At 43.9% G+C, this 19,428-nt stretch overlaps 1 protein-coding gene across 1 annotated transcript in view; it reads right to left on the reverse strand.

Annotated features, from left to right (window-relative positions):
• Positions 1–2,976: 2,976 nt before the first annotated feature.
• Positions 2,977–19,428, reverse strand: part of LOC138258833 (RING1 and YY1-binding protein B-like) — a 208,469-nt gene continuing 192,017 nt past the window's right edge. Inside the window, exon 5 of the mRNA XM_069206104.1 lies at positions 2,977–9,143. Coding sequence (XP_069062205.1) covers positions 8,891–9,143 — 253 coding nt within the window. The 3' untranslated portion in view covers positions 2,977–8,890. The remainder of the gene's footprint in view (positions 9,144–19,428) is intronic.

Genomic DNA, 19,428 nt, shown 5'->3' on the forward strand with positions numbered 1-19,428 from the left:
AGAACTCCCAGGTCTCTGGGGAGGCTCGACCTCAAAGACCGACCCAGGTGACATCGGGGTCGTCGGAGGTGGAGGGGTGACGGTCGGGCTTATCTTACACGTCAGCCGACGCCGAGCCGACGGAGAAGCCGATCTAGATCTGGACCGCCCCTTGCTCGATCGGCGCCGAGATCCATGACGGCGCCGAGAGTCACTATGGTGGTGACGAGACCTCGAGGATCTCGACAAAGACTCCCTCCTATGACGCTTCTCCTTCTTCCTGGACCGGGCCATGAATAACTTTGCCTCCCTCTCCTTAAGTGCCTTAGGGTTCATGCGTTGGCACGAACCGCATGCCTCGACCTCATGGTCGGAACTAAGGCACCAAAGGCAGTTTTCGTGGGGGTCGGTAACAGACATCCGACCCCCGCACTGGCTACAAGGTTTAAAGCCGGATTTTCTAGGCTGCGACATCGTAACCGCTGTTGGAAACAGTAGCTCCCTGTGAGCCTCGAAGAATTAACCGTTATTCGGGCACGGAAAAAAGGGAACTGACGTCTGCACGTCGGCGAGGGCTTCTTATTGCCTGGATGACGTCATACGGCGTCGCGTGGAGTCGGGCGATTGTGACGTCATCGTCGACGTGCAGAGCTAGAAGAAATTTCCGTTGAGGGCTAGCGCGAGGGGAGAATTTTTTGGTGAGGAATCCACAGGTAGGTGTATCCATCAGAAAGGTTTGGTTTGAGCAGTGGAACTGCTTTTTGTGCACTGGCACAGTATGGCTGCACTGAAGCCTGAAGCTATGTTTGACACTATCACTGTTGTGTCTGGCACAATAGGTGCTGCAGTCCACTTGTGACATTAAACTTATAGGCCTTGGGTGCACTTTGCACCATATACTAGGGACTTATAGTTAAGTTAAATATGCCAATCTGGAACATACCAATACAGCCACTTTTAAAGGAGGAGCACAGGTACTTTATCTCTGTGGAGAGGTAAGGTGTAGAGTTCTAAAACCAGAAAACCATTAGGTTCAGGCTAAAGGTCCATGGTGACTACACAGAAAAGGCAGATTTCCTACACACCCAATGGTCTTTGGTGTGCTGTAAAAGTTCAAAGCTCTTTAGGAGTCCAACCGAGGCAGTGTTTTGTCAGAATCTGCCTGGTTGTGCTGGAATAAAATCAGGATGTAACCTCAGTCTGGGCTGAGACAAGTTTGGCTCGGAGTCAGATATCAGCAAAGGATTCCCCACTGGCGCTACTGGAGTCTGTACTGATGTCGATGTGGAAGGGACTGGCCTTGAAGCTGGAATGGAAGTCTACATTAGAGCTATTGCAGAGTCCGAGGTGGATTTGAGAGGCACAGATGCCACTGGGATGGATCCTACCAGCAGTAACACGACTAGAGGCCCCTGCAAATACTTTAGGGACAAAGTCATGCCAACTGGAAGACTTCCAAAAATGCACAACATGCCTTACCTAAAGGCCTCAATCTGCTGTTGGTTCGCTGATAACTCTGGATGCATCTGGATCAAATGTACGATCACCCCCTCAATTGGAAATCGTGAGCAAAACAGAGTGGCACCTTTATGTTCTTGCAGGTTCTCAGAGTATGCAGAATGGGGAGACTGAGAACGCGTCCCACTTGGCCTTCTAGTGTTTTCACTTCGATTTGCACTTTGACTAATCCGACAACCTCAGCAGCGAAAATGAGCTTTGGAGAGAATGACCTCAAGAAAGGGAACAAGCCTGAAAAAGAAATGCAAGCAGAGCTCTGGATCCATATTCCAAGACATGGAAAGAAAGGAATAGACGTTGGTGAGAAGGGGTGGTGCTTACAAGTTGCTTTGGTCCGCCACTTCCAGGGTAGAACAAAGTTAACGGAGCCACAAGATGCCCCTCTTGGCACCCAGGAGCCATGCTGTGAAAGTGTTCAAATCATGTCTGGCATTGGTGGATATCCTAAAGACAAGGAATCTGTGGTTAGCAGTATCCATCAGAAAGAGAGAGCAAATACATATAGTGGAGCTATGATTATTACCTCTTCTGTTTTCAACTGATCTGAAGTTGAAAATCTGAGCTTCTGGGGGTAACTGGAACCTTGTGTCGCCCCACTTTTGGCTGGAATTTGGGTCAGACAACAAGATGAATACTCTACACGTAGCTCATGATATTTATCAGCGTGAATATACACTTCTATGTACATTCTAGACCACGAAGAGGAGATCATTCAAACGTCTGTATCTCCGAACGATCCAATGTTGGATCAACACCAAATGTGGCATCCCAGCCGCTGTTGCCAGTTGAGAGGTAGGACGTGAAACAACCAAGGCGCTTTGATGCCTGTTTGACATCATAACACAATCCAACAGGTAGGCACATAAAATTGCAAACTTTGCTTGTAAAAGATACGGCTATCTACTATGTCAGTTTAAAAATCTATAATGCGGTACGGATTATCTGCCTGTGTTTTTTTTTTTTTTTTTAGAAAAAAGCATAAATATAAATGTTGTATTGGATATCTATCCCAAAAAAAGGAAAAATGCAGCTTTAATTAAACATGGGTCCCACCTTGGAGAGCTCTGACCGGCTTTAAAGAACAAGATCAGTGTCACGAAGTAGCATGTGCAGGAACTTTCTCTACTGCTATGGTTGGCTTTGTCAGACTGCATGGTGTATGTCAAGCACAATGTTATTGAAGCCTCCCGCCACATTTATTTCTTTTCCACTCTAGTTCTGTCAGGGATGAGTTGTTTTTTTGTAGCCAGAGGCAAGGGAGCATGGAACGTAAAATGAAGCATCACATTACTAGACTAAGCTTTATAATCAATCAATGAAAAGGAGTTATTAGTCCGTTATGATACTAGTCTTACCACCAGACTACCATCTTTACAACTGAACATGTACTTGCATCCATATTAATGGCCAATGCTTGTTGAAACGTGGATTGAGAACAATTCAGAAAAAAAGTTGTCCTATTAACATTTCAGAAGTAAATACATTTTATGCTTTTATTTGTGAAAGAACTACAAGCAGAATTCATAAGTAGTCATTTCTATTTGAAGAAAGAAAATGATAAAGTGGCTTCTAATAATATAGTCGTGCACATGCCCGTAACAGGAATATATTAACATCTTTTATTTGCTAGACAAAGAGCAGTGTCCAGTAATTTTTCCCCCCAAAACATTTAAGACTTGTGATTTTTTTGACAAGTTCACAAAACCACTTAAGACAATTTAGCATGAAGATAAAAACAAATCTAACATAGCATCAGCTTAAAGACTTCACAGAGCAGAATCTTTTAAACGCTTTATACACGCTGTCTTTATGAGCAAACGAAAAATGTTGCTCTTATAATACATGAACATAAAAAAATCCACAAGATAAGATTATGTTTTGACATACTCTGACAAGCATTCTAGATTTGTATCTCCAACAAACAAAGCTAAAGAAATAATGTAACCATCTTTACACAGTAAATTAAGGTTACAAGTCGTACACAAGAACAGAACTGCTTGCGCATTAAAAACTGTTCAGCTTCATTGCCAGACTGTGTTGGCTATTAAACCATTTTTATTACATACAAGCAAAGGTTATTATATAGTCAGCTATTAATAAACTTTCATGTTTTAAGATAGAATATCTTAAAGTAGATGGACAATGAGCTTCAGAAGGAATACAAAACACTTCAGTGAAATTAACATCACCGAGAATCCTGCTTATTTGTGAAGGGAGTATTTAACTTTGAACTGTTATTTTCTGTCGAATGTGACTTGTATTAAATACTTCATCAACCCATTAGGACAATATCAAATTGCAATAGTTAAGCAAACATTTTTCAAACTATAAGCCTAAAAACAATCAGCTGTGCTTTTCTCACTTCTGCCAATGACATGCGCACACACTTTGTTTGTTCACTTGCGTGTGGTTTCTGTATGGCTGCGCATAATTTGTTTTCGTTCCTACCCCAACTCCCATTCCGCCTCCAAAAATACACTACACTGTCACAAAGACTTCCACCAGCAAGTCTAAGACACATTATCTTGTGGCTTTGTGATCTTGCTACCTTTTATGGAATGGGTTTAATTACTTCCATAAGAAATTTCCTAATACACTTTAAATGGAAAAGTAACATATTGCACAGCACCTCCTAACCCATAGCATCCCATTCACGTTTATTTGCCTCGGTTTTCAATCGCCACTAATCTTCCAACAATTCTAAGTACCCAAAGCTCTTTGGACAGTTTTATAAATATTGGGCAATGGGCCCTTCATTATTAAACTCATTTTGCAGCTTTAACCAGCAACATAAAGATATATTATGAATATACTGACATGTGAAAATGGCATTTATTGTTCAAGCCAAGAAATGTAAAAAAATAGGTGGGTACTGTAAATTGAAAAATTTTAATACCTAGGACTTGTCCCATGGGGCGCCTTTTCCTCTTGAAGAATACAAAGAACACAGGACTTCACTTCAGTGATTCTTACGGACATCAGACCACAATTTATGAGTGAGTCCAACAAAATGAAGTTCATAAAGACATTCGGAACCAAGAGAGACAAAGCTGCAAGGTTTACCGGTTTCACATGAGGAACCATATGTATACTTGCTTTACACAAATCCAAAAGCTGGAGATTTATAATTTAGTTTGACTTGAGTAAATAGATCAGTTATTAAGAAAACTAAATTACTTATCTGTAATTCCAGTTCTCCGGAGGTGCTATCTTTCATATAGTCAGATGCTTGATTCATTCCCTGTCGTGACGCTGGTATTCTCAGCCTGACGATGAGGAATGAATCAAGTGTGTGAACATATATGAAACGTACAATGCTGGAGAGCTGCCTATTTTCACCCTTAAACATAACCTTAACCCTTTGTATTTAACTTTGCAGACTCTTCACCAGTTTCAAATCCTCTTAGATTTACCAATATCAAGAACTACCTACAAAAAAAAAGAAAAAACGGGGAAAAAAAAACAACAAAAAAAAGGTCTTCAGTTCAGTGAAATGTCTTCTCATGGGTGAATAATCCACCCTTGGGTCGACTGTAGAGTAAGTATCAAGGTGAAGTAAAGGACTGTTACTGTGAAAGCAACAGTACATGACCCATCACTTCAGGAGGGATCGGACTCTTCAGTCCGCATTTTATCAGGATTCAGAAATCGAGGCATCACCAGCATATTGGCTTGAACTTGTCTGAACTAATAGTTGAAAGAACATAGCTTCAACATCACAAAGTTGACTATATAGGTTGCATCTTTGGATTTTAATAAATCAATAAAAGGTTCATTTAATTGGTGGAACCATACAGGGGGAAGACAGAAAAATCTCCTGTGTTTCTACCATTTGAATACCTAGCAATATTGCAAATGGAAAGCATGGCAAACATGTAGCCCATCACCAACAGTGTCTGCAGATCACAGTTTAAACACTTGTATTAAATACAACTCACAGTAACCAATATGATACAGGAAAAATAGAGAATTACTGGTATTCCCATGCAGCTAGTATTCTAAGGAGGGAAAATTCATGTCTTCTGTGCTCTAAATTACCATCAAAAGCTCCATTTGCAAACCCCCTCAAAAAACTACAAACCCCACATCACTAGGCTACATGCTGTCACTGGCAAACATGTCTCCTCTTGATAACAGAACTCCACTGTTCTCTACTGTTAACAAAAATAATCAATGGTTCAATGCAACCAGTGAACTTCACCTTAAGGACAGGCATCCGGTGTGGAGAAGAAGCGGTAAGATGATCTGTCAGATGTAAAAGGATCAACGCCATGAAATAAGTTGATCAATTAACACCAAATAACTTCTGGCTTGATTTCAGAGATTGCTGTAAACCACTTTACTTATAAATATTGAGGTCAAATAAAAAGGACATGAGTCCATCAATCCTAGAGCGGAATCTGAAAGCTGCAGAAGGCTAATAAATTAAAAGGTGGTCTAATCAAAAGTTTGTCCATATGTTGGCATTTGCTCTTTTCAATTCTGCTTTGTTATTTTTGTTCTAGAGTAGAGGTTAATGCGTGTGGGGATTAGCTACACTCAAATCTGGCATTTAGGTCATGAGAATGTTCTTTTACACACAATGTTTACAGGTTATCAGGAGCTTTTAAAGGTTTCCTACACATATTTAAGTCAGGCTATGTATGACATAGCTTTGAAATAGCCATTTAACATGGCTAGTATACAGGGTTTACTTTGGGTTTCCATTTCATTTTTTTCTTGGCAAGTTACAAAATATTAATTTTGACAAACTTGCATTGCCTTTACTTCTTTTTATTTAATTGTCTACTGGACAAATCTGCAGCATTGTGACATCCTTGAAGTGAAATCACATCCGGATAAAAGCACTACCCAGTGTTATAAAAGAATAATGCAATTGATGTCAAAGCTGCGTGCAAAACAATTCTAGCTAAAAGGAGCCAGCCTACCTCTGTGGAACAATTGGAACTCTTGAAATGCATCAACAGAGTAGAACAAGAGCTGTTAGCAATAAGAATAAAATAACAACTAAATGATCAAAACGCATGAACACATGCAATTTAAATCCCAAGTATAAATGACCAGATGGATCTGAAGCTAAAAATCCAGATTTCCCAGTGGACATGCAAAAGAACGTAACCTACAAATTAACACTTGTGTAAGAGAACAAACACCAAACTATGATAAATAAGTACAAATCTAAATTTGGGAAAACAATGGTCAACAGAGCGGCTGTGGATTTTTTATGGATTGCTTCGGTTCCCGATACAAATTGTTTGATTAAAAGTACAAAAAATTTAATTATAAGATTGGAATACTTTCAGAGTTTGGTGAGCGAAGAATACAGGCAGACGGCTGGTGTTTGACAATACGAAGGACTGCACTGAGGAGCAAGTGCAGGTGGGGCATGGCCTGGTGGGTAACAATGCTTCCACAGCCCCTACTGCCTGCAGCAAGGTTTTCAGCCACTTGTTATGGAGAGGGGGAAACAAAATTCCACTTTTTACAGAGGAGCTGGAGGGCCACAATCGCTCCACTGTGCGTTTCATTCTTCATGAATAACCTTTACCATCTGCATAACGCGTGTTTTGCATTTGGTATTTTCTGGACGTTGTGAGGAAAGGTGATTGCACAACAACAGTTGTCATGAAATAAAAAATATCAATATAGTTCTTGGACGCTCGAGGGAAATCCATGGGTTTCAATTGACAAAGTGTCATCTACTGTAGACACTAAATTACAGAATAGAAAGAAGCTTTGATGTCCTATAGGGCTTCAATGTGTTTTACAAATATCACATCCCTTTATCAGGAAATCATGAAAGCCACCATCCAATCCAGAACAATTTGATCATTCATTAGAGGACTCAGACAACATTCCTGACTTTTCTAGAATTGCCTGAATATTGCAGTTGGAAATCTTTCTTTTTTTTTGGGGGGGGGGGGGGGGGGCGGGAGGGGGAGAGGGGCGCAATTATATTCTATTACTTTGTGCAAGATGATATTTCGAGTAGTATTGTGAATTAGACGTACCACTGGGACACTTTAAAGACTGAAAACAAATGTTCACTTGAATCCAATGTCAGTGTATTTTCAACAATTTGAAGTAAATGTGGAGCCCCAGATCTGTTATACATATGTTCAAGTGCCATACACAGAGGAATACATTGAAAAGGTATGTCAAGATAAATACTCACACCACCATTAAATGGAGAGACGGATGCAGAGAGGGCCTGCTTTATAGACAAGCTTTCCTGCTCCACATGTTATGATGTGAAGGATAGGTTTTGCGTCAAGTGCCACCATGTTGAAAATTCATTTAAAGAATTATGTTTTTATGCTACAGAATTTTGGAGCAAGGCTAACTTCTGATGATCAGAAATCTTCAGACTGGTCCTCTCTCCGGTAAGGCATGGTCATGGTCATGAGATGCCATCACGGCGGAGTGAAGGAGAACCATCACAGCAAGTCTTATAGTTGCACTTATGTTGTGGTTAAATAGTAACCCCCCTCCCCCCCATCCCCAATGTCCCAAGGGCTTGACTTACGTACGATAGGCATTTTTGTGTACCGCAAACATAAGACATTACAAAGTGACAGCGTACAAGAGTATGCAATGATAAAATGCATTACAAATGCACTACGACCTGCAATTACACTGCTGGCTTGAATCACCTACTCAACCAGTCGGATAATTTAATCTGCTCTGGTGCTATCAGTTAATTTTGGAATAATCGTTATATTTTTCGGTCTGTAATTAAAAACGTCTTTGTACATCTTTCACAGTTGTACTTAGCAGACAATTAATGTAGAATAATTTTTAGCACCTGTGTGGAAATGTCCAAATCTGCCCTAAATGAGAAGTGTTTTATAGCCTCATCACTTACAGTGTATCAAGCACCAGTGTTTCCATGGATTGGTTTCAAATAACCCTCTATATATACTTATTTATATACACATTTATATCTATATAGATGTATAAAAATCGGTATTATACGGTACAAGTGAACCAGGTGTCAAGGGCAAAATAACATTCTAGAAAAGGGTATAGAGGAAGATGGGCTTTGTGAATACAATAAATAAAAATCAAAAAAGTAACAAAATACTTATTGTTCATGGAAAATTGTGCACAGAAAATTTGTATAAAACAGTCAGGCGCACACTGAATTATAAATGATTATTAGGAAAATCATGTAAAAGAATGGAATACATAAAAGTGTCGGGAGCAATTATCGGGGCACGAAATCCGTGGCGGTCGACGGTCCAGTCTACCAGGTGTGAGCACAGCATCATCCGCAAGAGGTCCTTGTCCAGAAGATCATGAGCACAGAAGAACCTCCAGGACAACAGGCAGCTGAAAGGTGGGATTTCATACCCCGAATCAAAGTTTTCACAATTTCATGTGCAATTCCTCCTCAGAAAGATTCATCGTTCACTGCCGACATGTCGCCCTTTGGCGTAGAGGAGCGGGATGAGCCTTTGTCGGTGCTCTCGGACCCAGAGCTGCTCTGGTTCTGTTGTTCAGATCCAGCACTGGAGGTCACCGTAGAAGATGACGTGGAGGATGAGCGAGTCTTTTCTTTAAAGTCTGTGATGATTACTGTGACATTGCCCACGGTCACTGCCAGCTGCTGTGCAGTACTTCTGTCCACATTTTTAAGCCTGGGTCTAGGAAGAGACAACGGATTATTTAGCCATCAATCCAACATGTTTTCTGAAGTTCTTATTACATACATGTTCTCAGTAACAAAACAGGTAAAGATGCTCAAAGTTACAAATTCAAAGCGCTCTGGGGCGATCAGAGAGCTCGTGAATCTTAAACATGAAAAGATCCATCTTTGGTTTCAATACCGCGCAGGTTCTTTCCACAGCAGGTGGTGAGAACAAGTACCACCCAGGATTCTACTTTGGATGACCACCTCCTTCAGAGTATGAACAGCATCACTGTGCGTGAGGTTTGGAGCTTCTGGTCTAGCTGGACGTTGAGAAAAGCCTCTGCTCCTACTTCCCCCTTTAAAGCCACTGTACCCTCTGCTGCCTCAAAGGTATCTGGTGCCAATAAGTGTAATCACATGATGCTTAAAATGGCTGACGTGGAAGCATACAGTGCACACCACATACAAATCACTTTACCTTAGCACGCCTGAATATCTTACAATCAAACTCCGCATGCCTGAAAACAAGGAAATATTAAGAATTAAAGCACACCATCATCTAGGAATCCAAGGGAGTTTAGGTAATGTCACCCTGAGGGGCTGCATCTTTGGGGATGTCTTCTCCATCTAGAGCTCTGGGCTGCCATCTCAACTCACATCTGCTCCGAGGGAATTCACGAACAATAGAGCGTCAACCTATCTGTGCATCAATGCCTAAAGATGCCCCCATTTAGGCATGAACATATATGAGATTCATTCATTCAGAGGCTTCTGACCCATCCGAAGGCTACTGACCTCTAGGACAACAAAAGTTAATTAACGTTGATCATCCCTGCAAAGTGTAACCAGCCTCACTACATTACTGCCATTATGCCATATCATGCTCTTTGCCTTCTTATTTGTCTCTTTATTAAACTTTGGTTCCTTTCCCATTTGACTGCTGTTCCTAAGACACACTGCCGTTTCAGAAGGGGTCTAGGAAGTAAGGCAGGAGAAAGTTGGCCACCTAGGCTTCTTTACTAGGTGCTTCAAAAACGCCAGACAACAGGGGACCTTTTCAAACAGCTTCTCACCTAGAGTTGCAGAAGTCCTTGCAAAAAAAACATGCTTGAGATTCTTCACAATGTCCTAGGATATGGTTATATCTAGGAACTAGGCTATACAGTCCAACACGCCCTCCAAATGAAATATTCACCCCAAAGTCTCAGGCAGTGACAACGATGAATGAGAGCAAAGACAAAGTATTTACCTGTATATAGTACAGTCCTGGTACATTTTACAAATTCGCAAGCTTGAACTACCCCCCTTCGCAAGTGTAAGAGCGTCTGAACTGCAGTAAAAACTATGATACACCTGTATGACAACACATCAATGTTTACTTAGTAGAGCAGTCACCGGTAAATGTGCTCTAAATTCCACTCCCTCCAGAGGCCGCCATAGTTCCACTTTCAGAGCACCTGTAAAGGATGAGTAATTAAGACCCGATAAACAAGTTACTTACCTTTGGTAAGTAATGTATCAGGCAGAGACTACCATTATCTGGTAGAGAATATATATCAAGCTGCTGATTCCTTACCTTTGAATTTCCCAGGCGTCAGAATGGATCTGGAAACGTATGCATGAGCAGTACCCGTGTGCGCTATCGGGTGGCTTCATTTGGTTCTGCGCATCAGAAGTGATGCTGCAGGCACCTATATAGGCACCACCCAGGCGGCGGACGTCAGTTACTTTTCACGACTTTCCACACCAGGTGCCCTGAGCCATAAAGTGAACTCAGGATTGTGAATCCAAACCAGGGGCCTAAAAGGGATCAATCTTAAGGGAAAGGGTGTGGCTAACGGCCTGAGCTGCCGCCTTCAGAGCTGAGGGAACCAGGTTTGATTCTTGGCACCTGCTCAACATCCTGTGATTCTGGGCAAACCATTTAATCTCCCTGGGCCCTCAATTCAGCGCATTGAGACTCTCACGGGTGATTTGCTGCACTTCACAAATTCTTGATTTATTTATTTATTTAACCCTAGAAATTTGCAGGCAGAGCGGGGAAGCATAGGTGGGTGTAAGGAATCTGAAGTAAGATATAGGGCCTGATTAGGACCTTGGCGGAGGGGATTACTCCAGACCAGAAGTGATGGATATCCCGTCCGCTGTTTTAAGAGTTCCATAGGATATAACGGAATTTGTAATATGGCGGGCGGGATAGCAATCACGTTTGGGACGGAGTAATCCCCTCTGCCAAGGTTGTAATGAGGCCAGTAGTCTCTACCAGATAATGCGTTATTTAGGGTAAGCATCTGATAGGGACTTCTAGCTGCAGATTGCCGACCTTTGAATAGATACCCAAGTCATACCATCCTGTCGGTGGGATGTGGAAAAATTGACTATACTAAGTCCCGCAGGACTGAACGGGAGAAATGCCCGTCTCTGCAGACCTGACTGTACAGGCAGTAGTGTTGGGCAAACATGTGCAGGGACACCCACGTTGCTGTGTGGCAGATGTCCAGAACCGGGACTCTACAAGTTAATGCAGTGTCAGCTTTTCACCTTGTGAAATGGGCCCGTAAGACCTCAGGAGGTTGCTATTAAGCCAGGGCGTAGCAGATCTTTATACAGAGAACAACCCAGCACGAAAGGGTTGGTTTCTATACTGCCCGACCTTTTTTCGCTCCATCATACCCCAAAAGAGTTGTTATCCTACCCGGAACTCTTTTGTGCAGTCAAGGTAGAATGACAGCGCTGTATTAGGGTCCAGACAGTGGAGTTGCTCCTCTTCTTTAGAGGGATGTGGAGGAGCGTAAAAGGTGGGCAGGGTGACAAAAAAATGAAATGAGGTCACTACTTTTGGTAAGAAAGGGGCTCTGGTGCGAAGCACCACTGTCTGGAAAAACAGAGCGATAAGGAGGCTTAGATGATCAAGCCTGCAGCTCACTCACCCTCCGGGCGGATGTAATTGCCACTAAGGATGACTTGATGGTAAGCAGCTGGAGGGGACAATTGTGCAGAGACTCAAAGGGAATACACATCAGGTAGGTGAGAACTCAGTTTAGATCCCACTGAAGCATGAACAGATGTACACGTTGGTCAAGCAGCCACAGGAAGGCAGGCAGAGCAGAGAGATAACCCTTAAGAGTGCCCAGAGCAGAGTCCTGCTGGGTAAGGGTAAGAATAAAGAGAAGAATATCAGAGAGAGAAGAAGAAAGAGGGTCGATAGACTTGTCTGTACAACATTTTACAAAATTTTGCCAACGGCAGGCGTATACTGTTTTGGTGGAGGGACACCTGGCCGCCAAGATAACTTTACATACTTCGGCAGGAAGGTCAAAAACTATCAACTGTCGCCGCTCAATCTCCACGCAAAGAGGCAAAGATTTGACAGGAGGACCCTCCCTTGCTGCTGCGACAGAAGATCCTCCCGAAGGGACAGCCTGATCGGAGGATTGATGCTTATTTCAGAAGCTCAGGATACCAGACTCTCTGTGCTCAGTCCAGAGCCACAAAGATGACTTGGGCTCATTCGTTCTTGATCTTCTTGAGAACTCTGGACAGAAGTGGAATGGGCAGAAAGGTGAACAGGAGGGCCTGAATTCCACTCAAGACGAAAAGCGTTGCAGAGCAATTGCCACCTTGGAAATTCCAATCAGCAAAACTGTGGACATTGCATGTTCTCTACAGAAGCGAACAGATCTAACCAAGGCTCTTCCCACTGCTGAAAGTCCTTGTGCCACCTCCGAATGGTGATCCGCTAGGCATCGATGGAGTTTGTCCACCTTGGCGTTCAGAGAACCTGCCAGGTGCTGAACCACCAGAGCTATGCCCCACTGTTTCAGCCATGTCCAGAGATGCAAAGCCACGACTCCACTCCACCCTGCAGTAACGGACGCCCAGGACATATTGTTTGGGGTCAAGGGCAACAAGTTTTCATGTTTATTTTGTCCTTGGGACAAGTAGGCCCAACCCCCTACAGCACAAACCCTTTGACTGCCAGTTTAAAGAGAAAGGAACTATCTGCAGTTGAGGTAATGTGTGTCCATATGTTAATGCTGTTCGAGCTTGTATTTATGGTTCATTAATGAAAAGCCTTCATTATTAGGGTGGGTGCTGTAAATATACGTTTTAGGGTCACACAGCCCTACTGACGGTGGCTCCAGTAAATAAAAAAAAGTGTACACACGTTTGAAAAGTTTAACAATATGAGGCTAAATATAATGCTCCCAGAATGCTCTGATTAGATGCAAATGCTTGCAGAAGCTTGTAAGCAAGAGAGATGATTCTTTGCTTTCTAAATAAAATGTTCAGAAAAAACGTTTCACAACTATGAAACTTTAGGTGCTATTTCTTTGAAGCTTAATTTAGTAAAATTAGTTGATGCATGCTAGTATTTCCAAAAAATATTCTTAATTGAAAATCAGTGTAACCATTTTCACCAGGATTATGGGAAGCATGAAAATAAACATGCACTGGCAAAGTCAACCGATCCAACATTTTTTGTGAGTCTTTTGGTTTCGTCAATGCGTGTCTTGTTGTGGCTTTTGTAACACTATTGTTGGGGGAGCTGCCAGGCCCTCAACATTGTAACAAACACTGGCAAAATGCAAAAAGCGTTTTTGGTCTCAAAAAGCACACATTGCCACTGGTGGCATTACAGAGGCCTCGCAGCCCCGCTCCAGGGGGCCCCTCAGCACAGCACCTGCCCTGAGTGAGTCTGGGGGTTGGGGGCTGGGGGGCTCCATGTTCTTTGCAGGGTAAGGGGGTGCCTTAGTTTTGTTACACCACTGATTGCCACAGTAGTTTCTGGCAGTGAACAAAACTACTTTGTGTGCCAATATGCTCCTTTTTGCGATCACCCACAGTAAAACCAGCCGATAGAGAAATAGAAGTGTAATAAAAACAAAATATCTTTGTTAAAGTCGGACCTAATTAGGAACCCAATTCTTAAAGAAAGTCACAAAGTGCACCCAGGGTATATGTCTTGGAATTAGTGGCTTTCGTGAATTTACAAGAACTTACAGAAGTAGGCCAGGAAATTGTACTCATAGAAAATATTTGTTAACTGTATTTTAGCATGAGAAAATATGCATGTGTAGATTTGCTCATGTGAAATTCTATTGAGTGTTTACAAGGTCACTTTCTCGCCAACCACTTTTTTTTCCCAACCTAGGAAGAACCTCTACTTCTGCTATTGTAAATTTCCAACCTTTCTCATTATGGGAAAAGATTAGAGAAGAGCTGGTAAAAATCCTCAAAATGTGCAAGTTAGTTGGTTTGCAGACTCAAAGGCATTCCTGCCCTGGAAATATTGCTTACTGCTTCCTCCAGACCCAGTGTGTAGATCTGCAGAAAGGTGACAAAATAAGGATATTAATATAGTAGGGATTAGAACTGCAATTATTAAAACCCTACTATAGTAATATCCCTAGCATAATCAAAGAGGATATTATCAGAGATCTTATATAATTAAATTGCTGCCATAATTTGCCGCAGTACATGGCACCAAAGGAACAAGTAGATTCTTTTTTACAGAAATAGATTTAATAAGCAACCTGTCCCATGGACAAGTAGATATTTTATTAAATTCCACACCCCTCAAATAGCAGTGGTTTTGACCATGCACACCTGCACTAACTTGCCCTTGACAGAGTGAAGAAATGCTTTCTCCACCGCTCTCAGATGGCGCCCCCAACCCAGGAGTAATGCTCCTGTCACCACTGTCAGATCTGGTTGGGGAAGGGAGAGTCTGCCTTTGACCCATTTGTGGTTTGTGAGCCACCTCTGCAGATCTTTTGGAGTCCCCTCCAAGATCTGGACAATGTTGGAGAGATTCGGCTGACGTTGCGCCCACTGGAACTTCAGGTCCCACTGCAGAGCCCGCATATACTATCTGGCATGATTCACTAGCAGGGTGCAAGAGGCCATGAGACAGCAGCCTCAGTCATTCTCACTGAAATCCATTGGAATCAATATCCTGGACTCTCTGCTTGGGAGGATAAGCCTGAAACTGCACTGTGTCCAGAACAACTCCAAAGAAAGGGAGCGTCTGAGAAGGAGTCAGGTGTGACTTCGGCACATTTATAGTGAACCCCAGCAAATGCAGTAGGTTTGCCGTAGTCTGCAGGTGGGAGACCACAGCCTGGGACAAGGCAGTTTAACAGCCAGTCATCGAGGTAGTGGACGACTGAAACCCTTAACCTGCGCAGATGAGCTGCAATCACCTTGGTGAACACCCGAGGGGCACTGGTAAGGCCAAAGGATAGCAGGGTGAACTGAAAGTACTTGTGGCCTACCATGAACCGCAGGTAACACTTGTGGGCAGGCAGGATGGGAAAATATGCATCCTGCAAGTCCAACACTACCAACCAGTCTCGGTCTGGGGCCAGTGCCTAATTTGTGCTTGTTGTTTCCGGTGCTGTGCACCGGCACTTATTTTTGAGGGCCGGGGATTATTCTTCTGCCTCAAGCATTTGCTGTGAGCAAAATATACATATGGGAAAGACTGAGGAAGGGAAAAACGAAAAAGCGCCACAAAGGGAGAAAGTAGAAAGCTGCTAGAGTGAGCTGAAGGGGCAAGGAGTGGCTTTATATGGATTGAAGAGGCTTCAGGATTATGCTGCCTCAGTATCCCGTGCTCGCACATTTAATTGCAGCAGTCGCGTGTTTAAGAGGAGGGCTTTGGGCACCTGCACCTTTTTATTTACAAACTAAGCACTGTCTAGGGCAGACAAGACCTGAGCCAGAGTGAACACCTTGAATTCCTTCTTTTTGTGAAAGAGATTTACGGTTCGCAGGACTAGAATAGGGCAAAGACCCTTTCTCTTTTTGGGAATCAGAAAGTAGCAGAAATAACCACTGCCTACTACTGATAATTGTAATCCTTCCTAAAGCTCTCTTGGCCAAGAGGGCTGTAACTTCCTCAAGGAGCAAAGACAGATGATCCACCGCCAGCCATTCTTGAGTTGGCGATATAAGAGGAGGGAAAGATTGGAAAGGGAGGGAGTAGCCCCTCCGAATGATCGGCAAGACCCATTTATCCGATGTTATGGACTGCCAGTGGAGGAGATGATGCTGGATTCTCCCTCCATCTGGGCACCCATGGCCTTACAGATGCAAACTAGGAGGGCTTAGAGGCTGCGGATGCTGGGGGGGGTTGGTGGTGGATGACTTCTGGCTACCAGACCCACGGGGTCTAAATGCACTGCGTCCTCGCACAGCTTGGGAAAGTTGCACAGGACAGTGGATGGCACTGGGTTGGTGTGGTGGCATACCTCCTTCCATAGCTGTGAAAGGCAGACTTGGGCGGGGGAAAGGTGGGGAGAGTGGTGAGGCATCAATGGAGGCCGAAGGGCTTGGCTGTTGTCCGCAAGTCCTTGAAATGCTCCAGCGCCGAGCCTTCCTTCTCTCCGGAGAGACGAGTCCTGTCGAAGGGCATGTCCTTGTAATTGGCCTGGACATAACCAGATGTTCTTAGCCAGGCGTGGTGCCGTAAGGCCATCATTGACAAAACCACTCTGCCCAGCGTGCCAGTCATATCCAAACCACACATGATGGTGAACTTAGCTACGTACCTCCAGTCTTTCACTGCTTGGGAGAGGATGGTCCGGTCCTCCTCCGGGACCTGTGACAGCAATTGCGCAACTGAATGCCATATAGTATGGGAGTAATGGCCCAAAGGGATGCTCTGTTCACCGACCGCAATGCCAGGCTGGTGGATGAAAAAAAACATCTTTCCAAGCATCTCCAGTCTCTTTAATTCCCCGTCTGGGGGAGCAACAGGAAACGCGACTTGGGAAGTTGAGGCTTGGACTACCAAGCTCTCATGGGTGGGGTATTGGCTAAGGAAGCTAGGGGCATCCGGGGCAGGGGGATGGCAGCAGGCAATTGTCCTGTTCACAGGAGCCTCTATGCTGTGCTTGGACTAAGTTCCCAGAAGGACATCTGTTAGTGCTTCAATGACGGGCAATAGGGGTTTGGATGAGGAAGCCCCAGGCTGAAGTACTTTGGTCAAAAAGCCAGTCTTCACCACTGAGGGACGTTTGAGGTCAAGGACCTCCACTGCCCTCTTCAACACCATTACATTAAATGCTCCCTCCTCCCCAGCCATGGTCGGTGGAGCGAGCAGGCCAGTATCTGGAGAGATGTCCAGTCCAATGGCACCTCCTAGCTCCTCATACCAGTCCAAAGATGTTGGGGTCTCTAAATGGTATTCTAATGGGCCTAGCAACCTCTCCCATTCTCCCCACCCCTGGCTTGACTGGCCAGAAAAATGCTCAGGAAATGACCTAGGACCAATGGGCTCTACTGGCGCCAGAATCTGCATCGATCAACGCTATTCCGACTCGATTGTTGGGGATCAGAATGGGGCATCGAGATTGGCACCAGAGACTGCTGCTTTGGCACGGCCAGCGTTGATCCCTATCCAAGATCAGATCCGTAACCCCATCGGAGCAGAGGCCAGAGCTGAGCTAAGGCCGGAGCAGTCGGTGTGGAACCTGATAGGGCCTCCTCCGACCCCACGGAGCCAGAAGGCACTCAGGAGTGGCCGGCCCACTAAAACGTGACGCACATTGCCTCATAGAATTCCTTAAATTGAGTAGTGGTTGCTCCGGCTCCCGGATACAGGGGAAATGTGTAGACAGAGCCGGCAACTGCTCTGCAGAACCATGCCTGGAAAGCCGATGTTCTGAGCTAGTCGTGCTGGACGACAGCAAGGCAAAGTCGAAGTCCGTTTGGACTACTAGCTTTTGTGCCTCCTCCTCAAGTGTCCAGAGGACCTGGAGAGTGAAGAGGAGGAGTTGGGGCTCCTGGAGCGTGGTCCCACGATCTTCTTGATCGGGACTGGGACTTCCTAGAAGTCGCGCTAGATGGTGATGACTGTTGGGCCGCAAGCAGCTTTAGGGACTGCTCCCTCAAAGCTTTCGGCACCATGACCAGTCAGTCCGAGCAAGACTTCAAATTGTGGTTGTGCTTGAGACACCATAAGCACACAGGTTCCACGTGGCGTGGTGACGGGTGCCATACAGCTTGAACCCTACCTTTTCTGAAGGACATATTTGACAAACAAGAAAAGAATATTCAACAACATGTAAAAAAAAAAAAAAAAAAAAGTTTATAAAAAAGACTGTGGGGGTAGCTCTTCTCCAGATCCATTCTAAAAATTCAGAAAAATAATGAAAACAAGGAAAAGGAAAGAATAAGCGCCTGGGGAGGACGAAGTGTGCCTGGGACAATTACTGGTTGACTTTTAAACTCATTACATGCAAGTCGGACTTCGGTCTTGTCTTAAGACAGTGCATGTGCGGTCTCTTGCGAGACGTATTTTACAGTGGACTTAGAGCCCGCCCATTCCTTCCCATTGGATGCCTTCATTGTCACTCACCTGCTTGCTGCTTATCCACTAGCATGTGTGAACCTTCCTTCCTCTTCTTGTGTTTGGTGCACAGAAACCTTATTTGTGTCCTCCTTCTACTCCCTTTCACACAGTACTGTTTTCTTTTTGTTTAAGTGCTCTATAGTGTGTCCAGCTCTCAAATAATACTGTAGTAATCAGTAATAAATACAGCGGGGAAGGCGCATGAGGGAGCCAGAGATGAGTGGGATAGAAAGAGCCTAGTAGCAAGATACAGTTATACAGAGCAAGAAAACAACATGCAGCCATGGTGCGCTAAAAGGCAAATAAAACTAATTCTGTCAGAAGTGTAACAATTTACTCATCCAATCAAAATGATAGAAAGAGGATAGACTTCAGGGCAGGACAAAAACAAGAACAGGAAGGAATCTACTGAAGTAGGAAGCATCGAACTGAGCAAGTGGCTGACGTGAAGCCTGCTATGTGGGTTATTATACTGTAGAAAAAATGGTGAAGCAGGAGCTGGCTGTTGGAAACACCTAAAAATGATTCCATAACAACGGCAACTCCAACAAAGACGTCAATAAAAGGGCCATGGGAAGAGCAGCCAGGCCGCTGTAATGACAAGTCAAGAGTTATTCACCTATAACACCATACCCACCATATGCTGGTCTTCTCTGGATAACCTCTGATAATGCTCAGAATACAATATTCAACTAGAGATTTGTTACTACTCATCAGAAGGCCTTGCTTCTTTTGAAGGGTAGAAGGAATGAATGTAAATCTGCATACATTCTATACTGAAGGTCGGTCGTTTCCACTTCACCTCGTGCATGGAGGCAGCTGCTACTGACCCCCACATTAACCACAGAAGCCGATATAGTTATCCTTTAAATAATCACCAATATATTTCAATGGGAGGCGTGAGACAACATTAGAAAAGGGATTACCGGGCCTCCCT

The sequence above is a fragment of the Pleurodeles waltl genome, chromosome 9 (genome assembly GCF_031143425.1).
Source record: "Pleurodeles waltl isolate 20211129_DDA chromosome 9, aPleWal1.hap1.20221129, whole genome shotgun sequence".
Taxonomy (NCBI): Eukaryota; Metazoa; Chordata; class Amphibia; order Caudata; family Salamandridae; genus Pleurodeles; species Pleurodeles waltl.